At 61.4% G+C, this 17,032-nt stretch overlaps 2 protein-coding genes and 1 long non-coding RNA gene across 18 annotated transcripts in view; 2 read left to right on the top strand and 1 right to left on the bottom strand.

The window, feature by feature from the left end:
- The first annotated feature begins 3,757 nt into the window (after window positions 1–3,757).
- On the top strand, window positions 3,758–10,131 carry ARRDC1 (arrestin domain containing 1). Of its 2 annotated transcripts, XM_017339064.4 has the most exons (8): window positions 3,760–3,957; window positions 7,797–7,907; window positions 8,324–8,374; window positions 8,479–8,633; window positions 8,816–8,998; window positions 9,095–9,271; window positions 9,355–9,790; window positions 9,867–10,131. In XM_017339064.4, exons 1-8 carry the CDS (start codon window positions 3,840–3,842, stop codon window positions 9,929–9,931), a joined length of 1,296 nt encoding a protein of 431 aa, XP_017194553.2. In that variant the 5' UTR covers window positions 3,760–3,839; the 3' UTR covers window positions 9,932–10,131. The 2 variants fall into 2 exon arrangements, with proteins under 2 accessions (XP_051694835.2, XP_017194553.2); XM_051838875.3 differs by lacking the exon at window positions 7,797–7,907 and having other exon boundaries at window positions 3,758–3,957.
- Window positions 10,132–11,784: 1,653 nt separating this feature from the next.
- Window positions 11,785–14,003, bottom strand: LOC138845889 (uncharacterized). Of its 2 annotated transcripts, none has more exons than XR_011383173.2 (2): window positions 12,978–14,003; window positions 11,785–12,333 (listed from the first exon to the last, which is right to left on the bottom strand). It is a non-coding gene; the product is annotated as an uncharacterized LOC138845889 (long non-coding RNA). The 2 variants fall into 2 exon arrangements; XR_016227233.1 differs by having other exon boundaries at window positions 13,084–13,803.
- Window positions 14,004–14,132: 129 nt separating this feature from the next.
- Window positions 14,133–17,032, top strand: part of EHMT1 (euchromatic histone lysine methyltransferase 1) — a 186,711-nt gene continuing 183,811 nt past the window's right edge. For 4 of the 14 annotated variants that reach the window (XM_051838869.3, XM_051838872.3, XM_051838871.3 and 1 more), the window contains exon 1: window positions 14,133–14,246. In XM_051838869.3, coding sequence (XP_051694829.1) covers window positions 14,184–14,246 — 63 coding nt within the window. In that variant the 5' untranslated portion in view covers window positions 14,133–14,183. Of the gene's footprint in view, window positions 16,004–17,032 lie in introns of all 14 variants that reach the window. The other 10 variants (XM_089323205.1, XM_070059757.2, XM_070059763.2 and 7 more) reach the window with 5 other exon arrangements.

The following is a 17,032-nucleotide window of genomic DNA, read 5'->3' on the forward strand; positions in this document are numbered from 1 at the left end:
AGGCAGAGTGGACAGTGAGAGAGAGAGACAGAGAGAGAAAGGTCTTCCTTTGCCGTTGGTTCACCCTCCAATGGCCGCCGCTGCAGCCGGCGCACCGCGCTGATCCGATGGCAGGAGCCAGGATCCAGGTGCTTTTCCTGGTCTCCCATGGGGTGCAGGGCCCAAGCACCTGGGCCATCCTCCACTGCACTCCCGGGCCATAGCAGAGAGCTGGCCTGGAAGAGGGGCAACCGGGACAGAATCCGGCGCCCCGACCGGGACTAGAACCCGGTGTGCCGGCGCCGCAAGGTGGAGGATTAGCCTATTGAGCCACGGCGCCGGCTAACAAAATGTTTTTAAAAATGTATCTGGGGCCAGTGCTGTGGTGCAATAGGTTAATCCTCTGCCTGGGGTGTCGGCATCCCAAATGGAAGCTGGTTCGAATCCCGGCTGCTCCTCTTCCGATCCAGCTCTCTGCTATGGCCTGGGAAAGCAGTGGAAGATGGCCTAAGCACTTGGGCCCCTACACCTGCATGGGAGACCCAGAAGAAGCTTCTGGCTCCTGGCTTCAGATTGGCTCAGCTCCGGCCATTGCAGCCATTTGGGGAGTGAACCAGAAGATGGAAGACCTTTCTCTCTGTTTCTCCCTCTCACTTCTGTAACTCTACCTCTCATATAAATAAAATCTTTTTTTTTTTTTTAAGTGTATTTACTTGAGGCAGAAACACACAGAGGGAGAGAGAGAGATCTGTCCACCCATCCACTCTCCAAATACCTGCAACAGCCAGGTGCAGGCCAGGCTGAAGCCAGGGACCTGGAACTCCATCCAAGTCTCCCGTGTAAGTGGCAGGGGCCCAAGAACCTGAGCCGTCATCCACTGCCTCTCAGGGTGCCCTATCAGGAAGCTGGATCAGAAGCAGAGTGGCAGGTCCTCAACCAGCACTCTGGTACAGGATGCGGGCACCAAGTGGTGCTTCAGCCCACAGCGCCAGCATCTTAATTCACTGTGTCTAACGCCCACTGCATGAGCCCTCCCCCTCCCCTCTGTGCTTCTCAAATAAGTGAAAGTTTCAAAGCCTTTGTGAATGTTCCGTAAGTGAGATTATAGGTGACATCATCAGAAGCTACACCACAAACCCGAGGAGACGGCTCCGCTTTGTGGGATGCAAGTCGGTGCTGAGACAATGACCTTGAGATGTTCAGGCGTTGTGGGGCAGCAGGATAAGCTGTCGCTTGTGATGGCTGCATCCTGTATTGCAGTGCAGGATCCCGTCCCGGCTGCTCTACTTCTGGGCCAGCTTCCTGCTTACGTGCCTGGGAAGGCAGCAGAAGACGGTCCAAATACTTGGACCCCTGCCACCCATGTTGGGAGACCAGGAGGGAGTTCCTGGCTTTGGTCTGGCCCAGACCTGGCTGTTTTGGCCTGATGGGAGTGAACCAGTGGATGCAAGATCTCTGTCTCTCCCTTTATGTCGCTCTGCCTTTAAAATAAAACATAAATTGTTCAAAAAAAGTGGCTGCCTGTGATGTCAACAGCCCATATCAGTCCCACTGCTCTGCTTTTGTTCCAGCTCCCTGCTGTATGCCTGGGAGGCAGCAGAAGAGTCCGAGTGCTTGGGCCCCTGCACCCACGTGGGAGACAGGTGGAGCTCCAGGCTTCTGGCTTCAGCTTGGCTCAGCCCCAGCTGATGATGGGATATGTAGAGCTGCAAAGGATTACGCTGTGGGGCCTGGGATGAAGGCAAGTTTCCCCTCATCATCGTGTTTCCTCTCAGCAACATCTAACACGACCCATCCCCCACTTTCTTTACAAATAATATGTATCTGTTATGTCTATGTTCATTTTCATGTACTTAAAAGGTGTATGTGTGGGTGTGGGAGAAACAGAGAGAGAGAGAGAGAGAGAGAGAGAGAAGAGAGATCTTCCATCCACTGGCTCGCTCCCCAAATTCCCGCAACTGTCAGGGCTGGGGCAGGCTGAAGCCAGGAGCCCAAACTCCATCTGGGTCTCCCACATGAGTGGCAAGGCCCAAGTGCTTTTTTTTTTTTTTTTTTTTTTTTTTGACAGGCAGAGTGGATAGTGAGAGAGAGAAAGAGAGAGAAAGGTCTTCCTTTTGCCATTGGTTCACCCTCCAATGGCCACCACGGCTGGCGTGCTGCGCTGATCTGAAGCCAGGAGCCAGGTGCTTCTCCTGGTCTCCCATGGGGTGCAGGGCCCAAGCACCTGGGCCATCCTCCACTGCACTCCCGGACCACAGCAGAGAGCTGGCCTGGAAGAGGGGCAACCGGGACAGAATCCAGCGCCCCGACCGGGACTAGAACCCGGTGTGCCGGCGCCACTAGGTGGAGGATTAGCCTAGTGAGCCGCGGCGCCGGGAGGCCCAAGTTCTTGCACCATCATCTGCTGTCTCCTGGGATGCATTAGCAGGAAGTGGAGTAGCTGGGACTTGATCCACGCGCTCCAGTAGGGGATGCGGGAGTCCCAAGTGGCAGCATAACCATTGTGCCCAATGCCCTTCCCTCCCACTCAGACGCTGGGCATTATGGGACTGCCCACTCAGGGGTCCCTGACCACAGTCTTGGCAGCAAATTGTCTCGAGCAGGTCACTTAGGCCCTCCCTCCTGGGACGTGAGAGACCTGAGGGTGCCAGGGGAGCCAGGGGTACCAGGGGTGCACCTCTTGCAGCAGTGTCCTGCTGGTCCCCAGAACTCCCTGGAGCCCTCCTGTCCCCAGCCCGAGGTCTCCACCTTTGGCTGGAGAGCACCTGATTAGATTTCTGTTTCACCTGCTGACCTTGGTGGTCACCGAGCCCCAACTCCTGTGACCATCTGCAAACCCCAGCAAGGCAGCCCCTGGTCCCTCGAGTCCCTGTGGACTGGGGCTAGTCTTCTGCAGCCGGGGTTAGGCCTCTGCTTGGAATGCCTGCATTCCGTATCTATCAGAGTGCTTGGGACCGGAGTCCCACCTCCACCTCCAATCCAGCTTCGGGCTAATGCGCCTGGGAAGCAGCAGCAGATGGCCCAGGCGCTTTGGCCCTGCCGCCCACAAGGGAGACCCAGATGCGGTCCAGACTCCTGGCTCCAGCCTGGCCCAGCCCGGGCAGCTGTAGGCATCTGGGGAGTGGACTGGATGGAAGTTGTCTGTCACTGCCTTTCAAGTAAACAAACAAATGCCGCTCCCTTCACCAAGGGTTCCGGCACTGAGGCGTCTCGGGCCAGTACTCGCCGGCAGGTGCACCTCGGCACAGCGCGGACTGAGTGGAAAACAGCCTGGTGGGGAGCGAGCCGGAGACACTGACCTCGCTGGCCGCCCGAGGGGTCCCGGGCACTGCGGGACCGCGAAAGAGGCTTCGGGTCTGCGCTTGGGCCTCTCCACTAAGGGACCTGTAAGGGCATCTGGAGACGGAGACTTCGCTCCCGGCCTGCCCGCCCGCATCTCTGGCCCGGCCTCCGCCCAGACAGCCGCACCCCGGGACCCGGGGCGGTGCGGGGCCCCTCGTGACGTCCTTCCGTGTGGTGGAGCCGGGTGGGGGACCCCAGACAGGGCGGAGCCCGCCCACATCTGAGCGCCGGGGGTGGGTGTGGGGGAAGGCGTTCCCAGCCGAGGTCCCTTCCGGTGCAGAGAGCTGGGGAGGGGGCGCTCCCCGGCCCGGCCTACGGCCCCGCCCGGCCTGGCAGGTGAGCCGCCCCGGCCCCCCGGGGCAGCAGGGGGCGCCCGCGCCTCGGTCCCCGGGGGGCCGGGGCGGGGTGGGGGGTGCGGATCGGGGGAAGGGGCGGGCCGGGGGCGGGCCAGGGCCGGGGCCGGGCGGGTCTGCGGGCCCGGGCTGCCGGCGTCAGTGAGCGGCGCGCGGGGCCGCGGCATGGGGCGGGTGCAGCTCTTCGAGATCTGCCTGAGCCACGGCCGAGCCGTCTACGGCCCGGGGGAACCGCTGACCGGGACCGTGCGGGTGCGCCTGGCGGCGCCGCTGCCCTTCCGAGGTGGGCGCGGGCTCCCCGGGGAGGGCCGCACCTGCGGCGGGAGGGGGTCGGGCGGAGAGGCGGCGGGGTCCCGCGGGGCGCAGGGCCTGGGCTGCGGGGCGGGGCACCTGGACCCTCCAGCGGCCGGTAAGCCGAGGGGGGCTGTAGACCCAGCGCGGCGGGGCGGCCGAGTCCTTCCGCATCTGCCTCTTCCTGCCCTCGCCGCCTAGGGCGGGCCGAGCCCGCGGCGGGGGGCCTAGCGCCTGTCCACCCTGCTGAGGCCACGCTGACTGTGGACACACGGAGGCCTCCGACCTTTCCTGGCCAGGTGTCCAGGCTTCTCCGTGCGCGCACCTGCCGGGCGCTCATCTGAACCTGATTTGCGCCGGGCCCCTTTCCAGCCCCCGCCCCGGGCTCCTGGCCCGTGGGAAGGTGCAGGTCCCCCTGGGGACAGCTGCTTGCTCCCTGCCTAAGGCTTCCTGGCCATCTCTTGCCCTGCCCAGTGAGCACCTGGGAGCCGAGCCTGCGCCGGTGATGCAGACAGCAAGCGATCAGGTTGCTGCGCCGCCATGGCAGGCTCAGGCCGTCATCTGCCTGTGGAGGTGTGGCTGCCTGTGGTGGACAGGGCTGGCACAGAGGTGGGACTTGGTGTTTTGGACCTCCAGGGCATGTTGGGCAGGCCTGGGCCCTGGCTGGGTGTGTGGGTGGGACAGTGTCTCTCCACCTTGGCTTCAGTCCCCCTGGTCTGCTTGGCCAAGACCGCAACTCCTCTTTGGGGCGTGACCACCCCACCTCTGGTGCCTGTTGAAGGTGGAGAGCTGATGGCCCCTTTCAGGACCCCCGACCCCAGGCCCCAGCCTTGCTAGGCCTCTTGGTGATGACCCCTGTGTCCCCACTTGGGAGTTGGGGTGGTCGTAGGTGTGGCTATGACAGGGCACACGGCAGAGATGGGGTGCACTCCCCTGGGACCCAAGCAGGGGTGGGAGAGACCCAGGCCCCGTCCACATGGCCAGGGATGCCGCAGAGCTGGCTACCTGGCTCATCTGTTGTCACCTGAGCTGTGCCTGACTGGCCTCTGCCTGGCAGGTGGGAGTGGTGAAGCAGCCCCAGCGGGTGGTCCTGAGATGGCCCTGGTTCTGAGTGGGGGAGGCAGGGTGGGTTCATGGTCTGGGAGCAGGAGGGCCTTGGGGCAGGGGGTGCCGGTGGCTTGGGGTGTGAGTGTTGATGAATGCACATGGACTTTCTCCAGCCCTGCCTGGGACAGAGAGGAAGTACCTTGGCGCTTTTTTTCTCATTCAAGAGATTGTTGTTGGGCTCTGCTAGTAGCCAGTGAAGCGGCAAGCCTGCCCTGGGCTCCCTGTCTCTCACAGGTGCATGTCCCTGAGCAGTAGGGATGGTTGGTATCTAGCCACAGGGACACTGGCTGCCCTGAGTTATGGAGACAGCCTAGGTCCTCTCCAGCCCAGGGCTGGGGTCAGGCAGGGCTGCGCTGGCTGGGGCAACACTGAGGACAGCAGCCTCGGAGCTGTCATGGGCCCGACGCGCTCTCCCAGCACCAGCTCCGTCAATGCCCCAGGGCACCCTGGGAGGTGGGCACTGTCACTGCTGTCCTGGAACAGGTCTGAAGGTGGGACACAGAGGAGGCAGCCCCGGGGGCCACAGTATGCTCAGACAGGGCTGCCCCCACAGGGTGGGAGCTGCCAGGCGGGGCTGCCCCTGGCTTGTGGGAGCCGGCAGAGTGGCACCGGTGCCTGGCCTTAGGGACCTGGATGACGAATGTGGGAGGTGCGAGGGATAAGGCTGCTAGACAACAGGAAGCACTGGTGTGTGAGGAGAGTCCTAGAAGCACTGTGGGACACAACCCCCATCAGGGTTTTGTCTGGAGAAGCAGAGCAGCCCCAAGCCCCCAACAACCGATGCCTGTCGGTTGTGCACGGCATGGGCTGGGTCCACGGGCTTGGCTCTGCAGCCTGACACCTGTGCGGGCAGAACACAGCCGGGCGTGCGCTGGTGTGAGCACCAAGCCTGCCCCGGGAGCCAACACCTGACACGGTGACTCCCAAAAAGCAGCTCTGGTGGAGGAAGTTGAGGTCTTGGTGAAGTGACCACCAAAGTCGCTTGGTCACTTCTCTCCGGTCTGTGCCGCCATCACGGAGCAATCTGCGAGGTGGGAGAGCATGAGGGAGAGACCCCTGTTCTCTGCCCGGGGGCACCTCCCTCGCTCTCCTTTGGGCATAAGTACATCCTGTGACCCTGCCAGAGCCCATGGTTTGAGAAGGCAGAGCCTGGCTGTTGTTGGCCTGGACCAGTAAAAACTGGCTCTTGGGAATTCTGCCTGGCTCCCGGGTGCTGCTGAGGTGTGCTGTCGGTATGCCCTGTGCCCCCAAGGTGACCCACCTGCTGAGGAGTGGGTGGGTCACCTGGGGTGGGCTCCCTTTGCACAGTGGCCAGGGGCTGCTTGCTCCAGTGGGTCCTCTGTAGGGTGTTGGGAGGGTCACAGAGCCTGGGCCCCTTGGGCCTGACTGAGGGTCTGCTGGCCAGGTGCTGGCTGCTTTTCTGGTCAGGTGCCCCTGGGCTCCCTTGACCAAATCCTGGGGCTGGGTGCAAGCGGGGTGGTGGGCTTTTTGACTGCTGTCAGCCGTGGTGTGTAAGGCTCTCGGCTGCCACACGGCCCCAGGGCCAGCGTTCGCCCACGCCATGGTGGCACAGGGAAGACCTCTTCAGGAGGCTGAATACCTGTCCGTATGGTGGGTCAGAACAGCAGTTGTCTGGGTTTTCTGATTTCTGGGGAGGTTGGACAGCTGTTCTGATTATCTGCTGCGATGGAACAGTCACCCCAAGTTCACAGACCACCCCTAAGCTAACCAGCAAAAACAGCCATTTTGTTACACCTCACTGTGGGTGATGGGTTTGAGCAGTGGTGGGCAAGGGGAACTCTGGCATTGTGTCCTTGGCCCCGCTCTGTGCTCTGTGAGGGAGTGTTGGTAGCAGGCAGCCATCTCTAGCCCCCAGGATTAGTTAGCTCAGTGCTGTAAGTCCCCTTCCCCAGGGCTGTCGGTTTGTGGTGTGCTGGTGTTCCAGATTTCTAGGGTAGAGGCCAGAGTCAGGGAGGAGGTCGGGGCAGTGAGGCCAGGCTAAAATGTAGGTTGAAGCCAGTGAGTGGGAAGCAAGGACACCCCTCTGGCGGGTGGGGGGGGCAGGAGCCTGGCAGCACTCACAGAAGAGGATATGTGTGTGGAGAGCCAAGGGGTGGGGGAGAAGCCCCTGGACTGTGGGTGACTAGGCGGTGAGGCAGGTATGGCTGACCTCAGCCCCGAGGCACTTTACAGCTCTGTCAGGAGGTTGAAGTCTTTGGCCTTGACCAGAGCTGCTAGGAAAGGAGTGGTGTAGCCCAAGGGTGACCAGTCACTGACTGCCACCCCACACCTCAGCTTAGGTCTGCCCTCCTTGTGGCCAGCTTCAGCTGGACCTGGTTGTCCAGCCATGGCCTTCTGACTATAGCACGTCTGGTAGGCAGAGGCATGGAAGGTGGGGACAGGAAGGAACGGTTCCTGGTCTGCACACTCCTGGGGAGGGGACCGTTGAGTATCTGCTCGGGCGAGTCTGACCACATTCCTGCAGCATGCGCTGGCGCTGGCGCTTGGCTTCCTGGAGCAAGCGGGACTGCCTCCTTGCCTCACACTAAGGTGGATCAAAGGGGTGACCCAGGGGCGTCCTGTGGGAAGCTGGGAGCTGGACTGCCCGTCAGGGCCTTTGGGGAGGGCCAGCTGTTCCCTGCAGTCTTGCTGTCGCTGGCCCCGCCTGGCAGCCTGTGCCAGGGGAGGCGAGGGACTGTGGCTCACAGAGCCTCCCCTCTGCAGCCATCCGGGTGACCTGCACAGGCTCCTGTGGAGTCTCCGGCAAGGCCAACGATGCTGCCTGGGTGGTGGAGGAGGGCTACTTCCACAGCTCTCTGTCTCTGGCCGACAAGGGTAAGTCTGGGAGCCAGGCAGGAGCCGCCAGGGCTGCCCGTTTGCCCTCCAACCCCCCAGGTCTGTTTCTTGGATCCCTAGCCCACCCTCTCAACGGGTCCCTTCGGGCGCTGTGGCATTGCCTCAGTCAGGGGCTGCGGGAGGGGGGGGGGCGCACCTTTTCCTGGTGCCAGACTTGGCCCTGACTCCTGTTCTAACCTGCTCCTCCTCCCCCACGCTCCTGTCCATGCCAGGCCATGGCCCATGCTGCCATGATGCTGGAGACAGGCAAGAGACCCAGCAGGCAGCCAGGTGCAGTGTGAATGGTGGGGTACAGTCAGGGTGACCCCGTCACGTGCAGTGAGCCACTGGGACATGGTGTGAGCCCAGCTGCTCCTGTCCTGAGGCCTGCCCCCACCTCCCTCCTGTCTCTGCAGGGAGCCTGCCCACTGGAGAGCACAGCTTCCCCTTTCAGTTCCTGCTTCCTGGTGAGAGCCCAGCCTGGACAGGCCTGGTGGGGACAGCTGTCCCTGGGAGAGTGGGTCTGGTGGGTGTGGGAGCCACCAGGTGCCAGTCCCTGCTCTCTCCCCAGCCACAGCACCCACGTCCTTTGAAGGTCCTTTTGGAAAGATAGTGCATCAGTTGAGGGCCACCATTGAGACGCCTCGCTTTTCCAAGGATCACAAGTGCAGCTGTGTGTTCTATATCCTGAGCCCCCTGAACCTGAACAGCATCCCAGACATCGAGGTGAGGGGGCAGCAGCAGCTCCTTCTTGGTGGCTCTGTTCCCAGCTGAGCTGGGGTGGCAGCGCCTGGCGGCGGTGGCTTTGTCCTAAGCTGACTGCTGCTGTGGCAGGGCTGGGTGGGCCTGTGCTGATGCCACAGGACCCAGCCTGCTTGCATTTGCTAAGTTCCTCCTGCTCCCCCAAGCAACCCAATGTGGCCTCCACCACCAAGAAATTCTCCTACAAGCTGGTGAAGACGGGCAGCCTGGTGCTCACGGCTAGCACGGACCTCCGTGGCTACGTGGTGGGGCAGGTGCTGCGGCTACAGGCTGACATTGAGAACCAGTCGGGCAAGGACACCAGCCCCGTGGTGGCTAGTCTGCTGCAGGTTTGGCCCCGCTCCAGCTGCCCAGGTCTGCCCTTTGGGAAGGGTGGAGGGGAGTGTTTCTGGCCTGTCCAGGCTCACGGGCCAGTCTCTCCCCAGAAAGTGTCCTATAAGGCCAAGCGCTGGATCTACGACGTGCGGACCATCGCGGAGGTGGAGGGTGTGGGCGTGAAGGCCTGGAGGCGGGCGCAGTGGCAAGAGCAGATCCTGGTGCCTGCCTTGCCCCAGTCGGCCCTGCCAGGCTGCAGCCTCATCCACATCGACTACTACCTGCAGGTTCTGTGCTGGTGGGGCCGGGTGCCCTGAGGCCTGTGGCCTTGGCCTTGGCTCCTCATCGCCCCCTCCCCCATCCTCTCCAGGTTTCCCTGAAGGCACCTGAAGCCACAGTGACCCTCCCAGTCTTCATCGGCAATATTGCTGTGAACCACGCCATGCTGAGCCCCCAGCCAGGCCTAGGGCTGTGTCCCGGGGCCTCATCCCCAGTGGTACCCTCTGCACCACCCCAGGAGGAAGCTGAGGCCCTGGCTGGCAGTCCCCATTTCTTAGACCCAGTCTGCCTCTCCACACAGAGCCACTCGCAGCAGGGGCCAACTCAAGCCACCTTAGGCTCTGTACCTGGTGTCCCCGAGCCCGGTGCTCAAGATGGCAGCCCTGGCCCCCATGCCCCACCCCCGGCCTTGTGCATCTCCACAGGTGCCACTGTCCCCTATTTCGCAGAGGGCTCTGGGGGGCCAGTGCCTACCACCAGCACCTTGATCCTCCCCCCGGAGTACAGCTCATGGGGCTACCCCTATGGTAAGTGCAGGGGCTGGGTCCTGGTGGGGAGTGAGGGGGCAGCATGAGCCTATGCACACCTGCTCTTTCCCCACAGAGGCCCCGCCATCCTATGAGCAGAGCTGTGGTGGTGCTGACTCCGGTGTGACCCCTGGGAGCTGACCTCCATGCTGCCTTCTCCTGGCCTCCTGGTCTCTGCCCTGGGACGGGGAGCCCAGGGCCTTGTGCCTTTGCCCTCTGCCTGGCCCTTCTTCCCCTGAGGACCAGTCTCCCTCACCGACAGAGCCCACCCGCTGCTTTCCTGTGTCTCAGGCACAGGGACCTGGGACCCTGAGGGACTGGCAATAAAGTGCTTTACTGTAGAGCTGGGATGAGGCCGGCCTCAGTGCCCTCTAGCCTCTTGAGACGCAGCTCTGTGCCCGCATCTTGACACCTCCCAGGCCCCCTTGCACTGGGGGAGCTGCGTGTGGGTTCCTTTCCCTAGGCCTGCTGCAGGATGAGCCCCTTGCTCTTTTAAGGCGCCCGCGGCACTCGGAGAAGCTGTGCTTGCCCCAGCGATGCACGTCTTGGCCTGCTTGCTGGCGTGGTCTCTCCAGGAACCTGCCACCCATGGATTCTTTACTCTCGGTTCACAAGCTTTCTCCCCACATCTCTTACACTTGGAAGGCCTGTTGTTCAGAACCCAAGAGAGCAGGGGTCTGTAGAGCAAGGTTTCCCAGAGGGGTAGCCAGGAGACATTCTACCTCCTAGGGCAGGACTGGAAAACACCCAGCCAGCCATCTTGGCTCCACTGTGGGAAGTACCAGAGGTGGTTAAGAGGCTCTGGGTCCAAATTCCAGCTCTGGCACAGGGTGTGCTGGTTTCTTTATCTACTGATAGACAGCTTGCAGACTATTAGGAGATAGGTTGAGTGTTCCAGCCCTCACCCACCCTCCAACAGCATAAAGTTCATTTCCACACAGTCCAGAGGCAGGGGGAGCCAGGCCAGCTGTTACTCCCACCTTAGGGCAGCTGTTCAGTTTCTGCCACCACCCAGTCTGCTGGGCCTGCACTCTCACTGTCTGAAGGACACACACCCTCTGGCCATCCATGTACCCATCTCACACTTGGCTATGTGTGTAACAAGGGGAAGGTGGGCACTGGAGACAAGTAGGCGGGCTCAGCTGGGAAAATCTGTAGAACACCTGCTGGAGGCAGTGTGGCCTCACAGCTGGAAGGGAAGCCCACCTGTCTCTTGCCAGCTGCGTGAACTTGCTTCAGTTCATTCATTTAGAAGATGTGGACAGAGCAGAGCCTGCCTCGCAGAACTGTCACCTGCTGAGAGCAGTGGCAGACAAAGTGAGTGCTGAGCGGCCACATGAGGGTAGGGTGGGTCTGACTGACCGTGCACACTGTAGTGAAAGGGCTACCTGTAGACTTTTATTTATTTATTTAAAAGGCAAGTTATATAGAGAGGTAGACAGATCTTCCGTCCAAATGGCCACAACAGCTAGGGCTGGGCCAAGCCAAAGCCAGGTCTCCCGTGGGAGAGTGCAGGGAGCCCAAGCGCTCTGGCCATCTTCTGCTGCCTTCCCAGGTGCATTAGCAGGAAGTAGAGTGGCCAGGACTTGAACCAGTGCTCTTATGGGAAGCCGGCACTGCAGGTGGAAGCTGAGCCCACTGAGCCACAACACTGGCCCTCTGTAGCCTAGTTCTGACACATTCATTTATGGACAATGCCTGGCAAAGGATTTTTTTTGTTTTCACTTATTCACCCAACAAATATTTTGTCCCCTGTATGCCAGGTGTCGTTCTAGGCACAAGGGCACATGAAGTGGAGGTTTCTGTATCAGAGATGACATGGTCAGTGAGGCGGTGGGCGTGCCAGTGGTTATAATGCTGTGGAGCAGAGCAAGGAAGATGAGTAAGGGCAGTGGGGTGGGGGGCAGCAGCATCTTTAACCAGAGAAAGGAAATGACCCTGAGCAGGCACTACTTAAGACCCAAGCACTGTAAGAAGTGAGCCATGCAGGCAGCTTTTTTTTTTTTTTTTTTAAAGTGGTATTTATTTGAAAGGCAAAGTTACAGAGAAGGTGGGACAGAAAGTTCATCCATCTGCTGGTTCACTCCCCACGTGGCCACAAAACAGGGCTGGGCCAGGCTGGAGCCAGGAGCTTCATCTTAGGCTCTCACATGGGTGCAGGAGCCCAAACACTTGGGCCATCCTCTGCTGCTTTCCCAGACACATTCGCAGGAAGATGGACCAGAAGTGGAGCAGCTGGGATTCAAACCCCAGTGCCCATATGGGATGCTGGCCTTGTAGGCGGTGACAGTTTAACATGCAGTGCTGCAATGCCGGCCCCTGCAGATATCCTAAGAAGGGACAGATGAGGTCTCAAGGCAGGGGAGAGATGGAGGTGAATGTGGAAGGCAGGGCCTTTGTGTAGGGCCACTGTACCTCCTGGTGGGGCTCAGGGTCCCAGCCTCTTCACAGCTGGGTTAGGCCTCCACAAAGCAATTGCTGTCCTAAAGAAAACTGGAATGGTTTGCTTGGCATTGAAGTTGTCCACTCTTCTCTCTTAGGATCTGTGTGCCAGAACAGATCTGTGTGCCAATTTCAGAATTGGCAGAGAGGTTTTTCCTGCCTCCCAGTGAGACTGCGCCCTCATGGGCAGGGCCCTCAGTTCCACCCAGTGAAGCATCCACCCTTCAGGGAGCAGGGAGCCTAGTAGTTTTTGTGGTGCTGGGGACACTGTCCAGCGAAGGCTGCTGGACTGTAGGCTTTGTCCTGTGTGGGCCTGGGATTCAGGCATGTGCCCGGGAGGGAAGGACACACAGCAGTCAGCCAGACACCATCCCCTACAGGCAAGGGCTGGCCCCCAACTGAAGCAGCCCCTCCATTCAGGAGGGCACCCTACGGTGAAGCGCTTTCGCCAACCAGCACACACACAGCCGGGACGTGCCCATCGTGAGAGTACCTGTCACCCGCTCGGCTCCCTCCTAGCCCGGCAGGAAAACCCTCCCACTGGGGCGCCCCTCAGCACACATCTCAGGGTGTCTGCCTTCTGTGTTTGGGGTGAGAGGTCAAGCCTTGGGTGCTTCACCCTGGCCAGCTCCCCAGGACGCCAGCAGGGTTCCAAGACCCCGGGGGACGCCTGGAATCACAGTCAGCACTGAACCCTTTAAGTGCTCTTTTTTCTTATAAAAAACCTCCCGATGACGAACCTTACCTTGTAAATTAGGCATAGCACGAGATTAACACCGATAATAAAGCCCAACAACTGCACCGATGCGCCGTGCGGCCTGCCTCTCGCGTCCTTACTGCTCCGTACTCACCCCGGCGTGACCGAGACCAAGCGGTGCCTGTGCGAGACGAGGTGTGGCGAGTGCGCGGAGCCTCAGGGCTTCGGGTGACCTGGGCATCGGGCGCTGACCAGGCTGGAGGCTGCACGTCAGACGCAGGTCCAGGCCGGAAGCTGCTGCTCAGTGTTTGACCCACGCGAGGGGGTGGCCCCCCGGCGCCCCGGGCTCGCCGGCCCTGCACATTTTGGTCAAGCCCCCGCTTCTGGTTCTGTCCCGGTTTCTTCCCTCTCGTCCTCTGTAGATCTCGACAACGTCTTCCGCAAGAGCTCTCTCCCGGGTCCACTCGGCCCTGCGGGAAACGCGGCAGCAGCTTCCCCAGGGCCGCTCGCGTTTTCGAGGCTCTGTCCTCAGGGGCCTCCCGCCGCTCGCGGGAACGCGTTTTCCGTCCGGCCCTCCGCCCCCGCGGTAACGCAGCGCGCATCGGCCCTGTGCCGGGGCCCCGGCGCCGCTCTCTCCTCACAAGTTCGCGGACGCACGGCTCGCTCGGCCCGCGGCGCCAGCCGCCGCGGCAGCCTCCTCCCCTCACTAAGTGGAGAAGTCCACTTCTGCACCTGCCGGGAGCCCTGGACGGCTTCTGGGGGGCGCCGCCGCGAGAACCGCTAGGCTCAGGAACCGGGAGCCCCCGGCTTGAAAACTCTGCCATCGCTTATTTCTGGAGTTATGCACTTAACGTTCTCGGATGGCGGGTAACTGAACGTAAGGGACGCAAAGCCGCGGGCAAGGGGAGGGGCTCCAGCGTACGTGTCCGGAACGGAAAGACGACTTCCCGGCCACCGCATCCTGCCCTCTGGCCCCGAGCGGTCTACAACCCGACACGCCGCCCGCCGCCTCAGGCACCAGTCTGGGCCGCAACGCGCAGGCGCCGCCCGGCCCGGGTTTCCCCTCATCCCCACACAGTGCGCAGGCGCCGCCCGGCCCGGCGATCAGCGCGCAGGCGCGGGCCGGCCCAGCACCTCGAGAGCGCAGGCGCCGCCCGGCCCGTGCCCCAGCGCGCAGGCGCAGGCGCGGGCGCAAGCGCAGACGCAGGCGGCCGGCCCCGCCCCGGCTCTGGGCCGCGAGGCGCGGGCGGGGCGATGGCGCGCGGGAGGGGCGGGGCCACGCTGCGGGCCCGGGCCATGGCCGCCGCCGATGCCGAGGTGAGGAGCGGGCCGGCAGCGGGCGGCTTGGGGGTGGCGGGCGGCAGCGGCCGCGGCGGCGTGGGGAGCGAGGAGCCGTGCGGGGCGGGCGGCGGGCGGAGAGGCGGCGGGGCGGGCGGGGCCCTGCGCCCCCGCCGCCGCCGCCGCCGCCACCTCAGGCCGAGGCCGGGCCGAGGCCCCGGAGCCGGCCCGCGCTCCCCCGGGCGCGCTTTGTGCGGGGCGCGGGCGCCGGCGGGGCCGCGGGGGGCGCGGGTGAGGCGGACGGCGCGCCCCTGGCTCCCGCCGCCCGCGGGTCCGCGTCGCCGCCGCCGCTCGGGCCTCGCCGGGCGCCGGGGCGCGGAGGACAAAAGGGAAAGTAGAGGCCGGCCAAGTTGCGAGCGCGGCGGCGCCTCTCCGCGCTCCGCTGACCTCTCGCTGCGCGCTGGGCAGGGGCCGCCGTCTTCCCCGGAAAGTTGACGGGGCCCGGCGCCTGTCTCCGCGCACAATGCTGCTCCCGCCCGGGAGGCTGTCAGGGGCGGGGTGCACGCGGGATGCGCGGCCGGCGGGCGCGGGGGGTCCCGAGCCGGTCGCTGCCGAGGGCTCCGGGCGCACGGAGTTCGCGTTCTTTTGTTGGTGGTCCCCGCCTGCCCCTGCGGGTGCCGGCCGATACTTTGTTTCCTCGCGTGTAGCAGGCTGGACCGCGACGGCGAGGCGGGGAGAGGGGTGCGGGCGTGGAGGGAGGGGACAGCCCGAGCAGGTTCCCCCCGGAACGAGGCGAGCGAGGAGGAGCTGTCGGGACCCTGAAGATGAGGGAGTTCAGGTGTGGTAAGGAGGGGTTCCCGTAGCCTGGTGCGGAGACTGGGCGGCGTGCGTCTGCTCGGGATTTTTCACTTATTTCCCTGTGCTTCTCTGGCCCGAGAGCGTTGATGGAAGTAGACCGGGAAGGTGCAGAGGAGTTCCTAGAATCAGTGCGAGGAGCGTGTGTTGAGTACCTGTGGCATTCAGGGAATGGAGCCCCAAGTCACTTCCAGCTCCGCGGGGAGAAGCGGTTAAGGAGACCGCGTACGGAGCGCGGCTGCGTCCAGGCACAAGCCTGGCCCCTTACTTTTCTCTGCCTTGTAATGTTATTTCCAGTGTAGCAGACGATGGAAACGGGACTTGGAAGGGATTAAATACTCGATCTGGTCAGTTGTCTGGCCAGCCCGTGTCCAGGGTTGGGCACGTAGTAGGGCCTTACTACATGATCTAGGAGCAGCGGATGGGTGGCCCCTGCTGTCTGACTCCTCAGGGCCTGGCAGAGCCCATGGTAATGACAGCCCGTGAGTGTCCCTCCCTGCCCTAAGTGCCGTGCTGAATTCCCTCATGTGAGGCAGGTGCTGCCCGCCTCTGCGTCCCTGTGGGCAGACAGCGAGACCCAGGATTGCAGAGCTCGTGGCCTGCCTGTAGAGCCTGTGTTTCCGAAGCACTCGTTGTGTCTGCGGTGTTCAGTTTAGGTGATTCTGAGGTGTATTGTATGCAGGTGCATGGTTAGGGTGAAGGGCTCCCTGGACAGCGGGTAATCACGGGGTCACTGTTGCCACGAAATCTGGGAAATGGCAGCTGGGTTAGGGATCATTACTTGCTGAATGATTAAACCAGCAGAGCTGACACTTGAAACTTACCTAATTGCATATTAATCTTCTATCTTGTCCTTCAAAGATGGTCGGCACGTTTTTCACATGAAAGACAACTACTGAAGTAGTGCAGTGACTCCCCCATCCCCATTTTGTGGATTATTAGTAAGTGATGGCTCCTGGAGTTTAAATTTATGTCCAAACTCACTGAGGATCAGAGACTATGATGCTTACTTGACTTACGGCTTTTGTCTGAGCAGAATGTCCTTCTCAGCTAAATTCTATGCTTTGCTTGTTTGCTTGTTTTTTTTTTTTTTTTTAAGGATTTATTTATTTATTTGAAAGAGTTACAGAGAGAGAGGAGAGGCAGAGAGAGAGAGGTCTTCCATCTGATGGTTCACTCCTCAATTGGCTGCAACGGCTGGAGCTGCGCTGATCAGGAGCCAAGAACTTCCTCCGGGTGCAGGGGCCCAAGGACTTAGGCCATCTTCTACTGCTTTCCCAAGCCATAGCAGAGAGCTGGATCAGAAGAGGAGCAGCGGAGACTACAGCCAGCACCCATATGGGATGCCGGTGCTTCAGACCGGGGCGTTAACCCACTACGCCACAGAGCTAGCCCTTTTTTTTGTTAAGACTTATTTGAAAGGCACAGTTACAGACAGGGAGAGGGAGAGACAGAGAGGATCTTCTGTTAGCTGGTTTATTCCCCAAACAGCCACAAGGGCTGGAGCTGGGCCTATCTAAAGCCAGGAACCAGGAGCTTCTTCTGGGTCTCCGCATTGATACAGGGGCCTAAGCACTTGGGCCTTTCTCTGCTTTCCCAGGAGCATTAGCAGGGAGCTGGATTGAAGTGGAACAGCTGGGACTTGAACTGGTGCCCATATGGGCTGCTGGCGCCACAGGCCACAGCTTTACTGCTATGTGACAGCGCCAGCTCCAATTCTATGCTTTTCTAGCACAGTGGCTATGGTGTTTCTTGTTGTTAATCTTATTTTTTACATATCTATATGAACATAATTTAAAAAGTCAATTAGTGCTAAAAGTTTTTTTTTTTATTTTTTTTTTATTTTTGACAGGTAGAGTGGCTGGCGGGCTGCGCTGATCCGAAGCCGGGAGCCAGGTGCTTCTCCTGGTCTCCCATGGGGTGCAGGGCCCAAGCACTTGGGACATCCTCCACTGCACTCCCTGGCCACA

The sequence above is a fragment of the Oryctolagus cuniculus genome, chromosome 1 (assembly GCF_051225735.1).
Source record: "Oryctolagus cuniculus isolate XC-2025 breed Fujian yellow rabbit chromosome 1, ASM5122573v1, whole genome shotgun sequence".
NCBI classification, from domain to species: Eukaryota; Metazoa; Chordata; class Mammalia; order Lagomorpha; family Leporidae; genus Oryctolagus; species Oryctolagus cuniculus.

Excerpts from the sequence above, each read along its gene's own strand:
- ARRDC1 (XM_017339064.4), top strand. The coding sequence starts at position 3,840 with ATGGGGCGGGTGCAGCTCTTCGAGATCTGCCTGAGCCACGGCCGAGCC. Across the intron at positions 8,375-8,478 it reads CTTTCAGTTCCTGCTTCCTG|CCACAGCACCCACGTCCTTT; the intron begins GTGAGAGCCCAG and ends CTCTCTCCCCAG. Across the intron at positions 8,999-9,094 it reads TGGTGGCTAGTCTGCTGCAG|AAAGTGTCCTATAAGGCCAA; the intron begins GTTTGGCCCCGC and ends GTCTCTCCCCAG.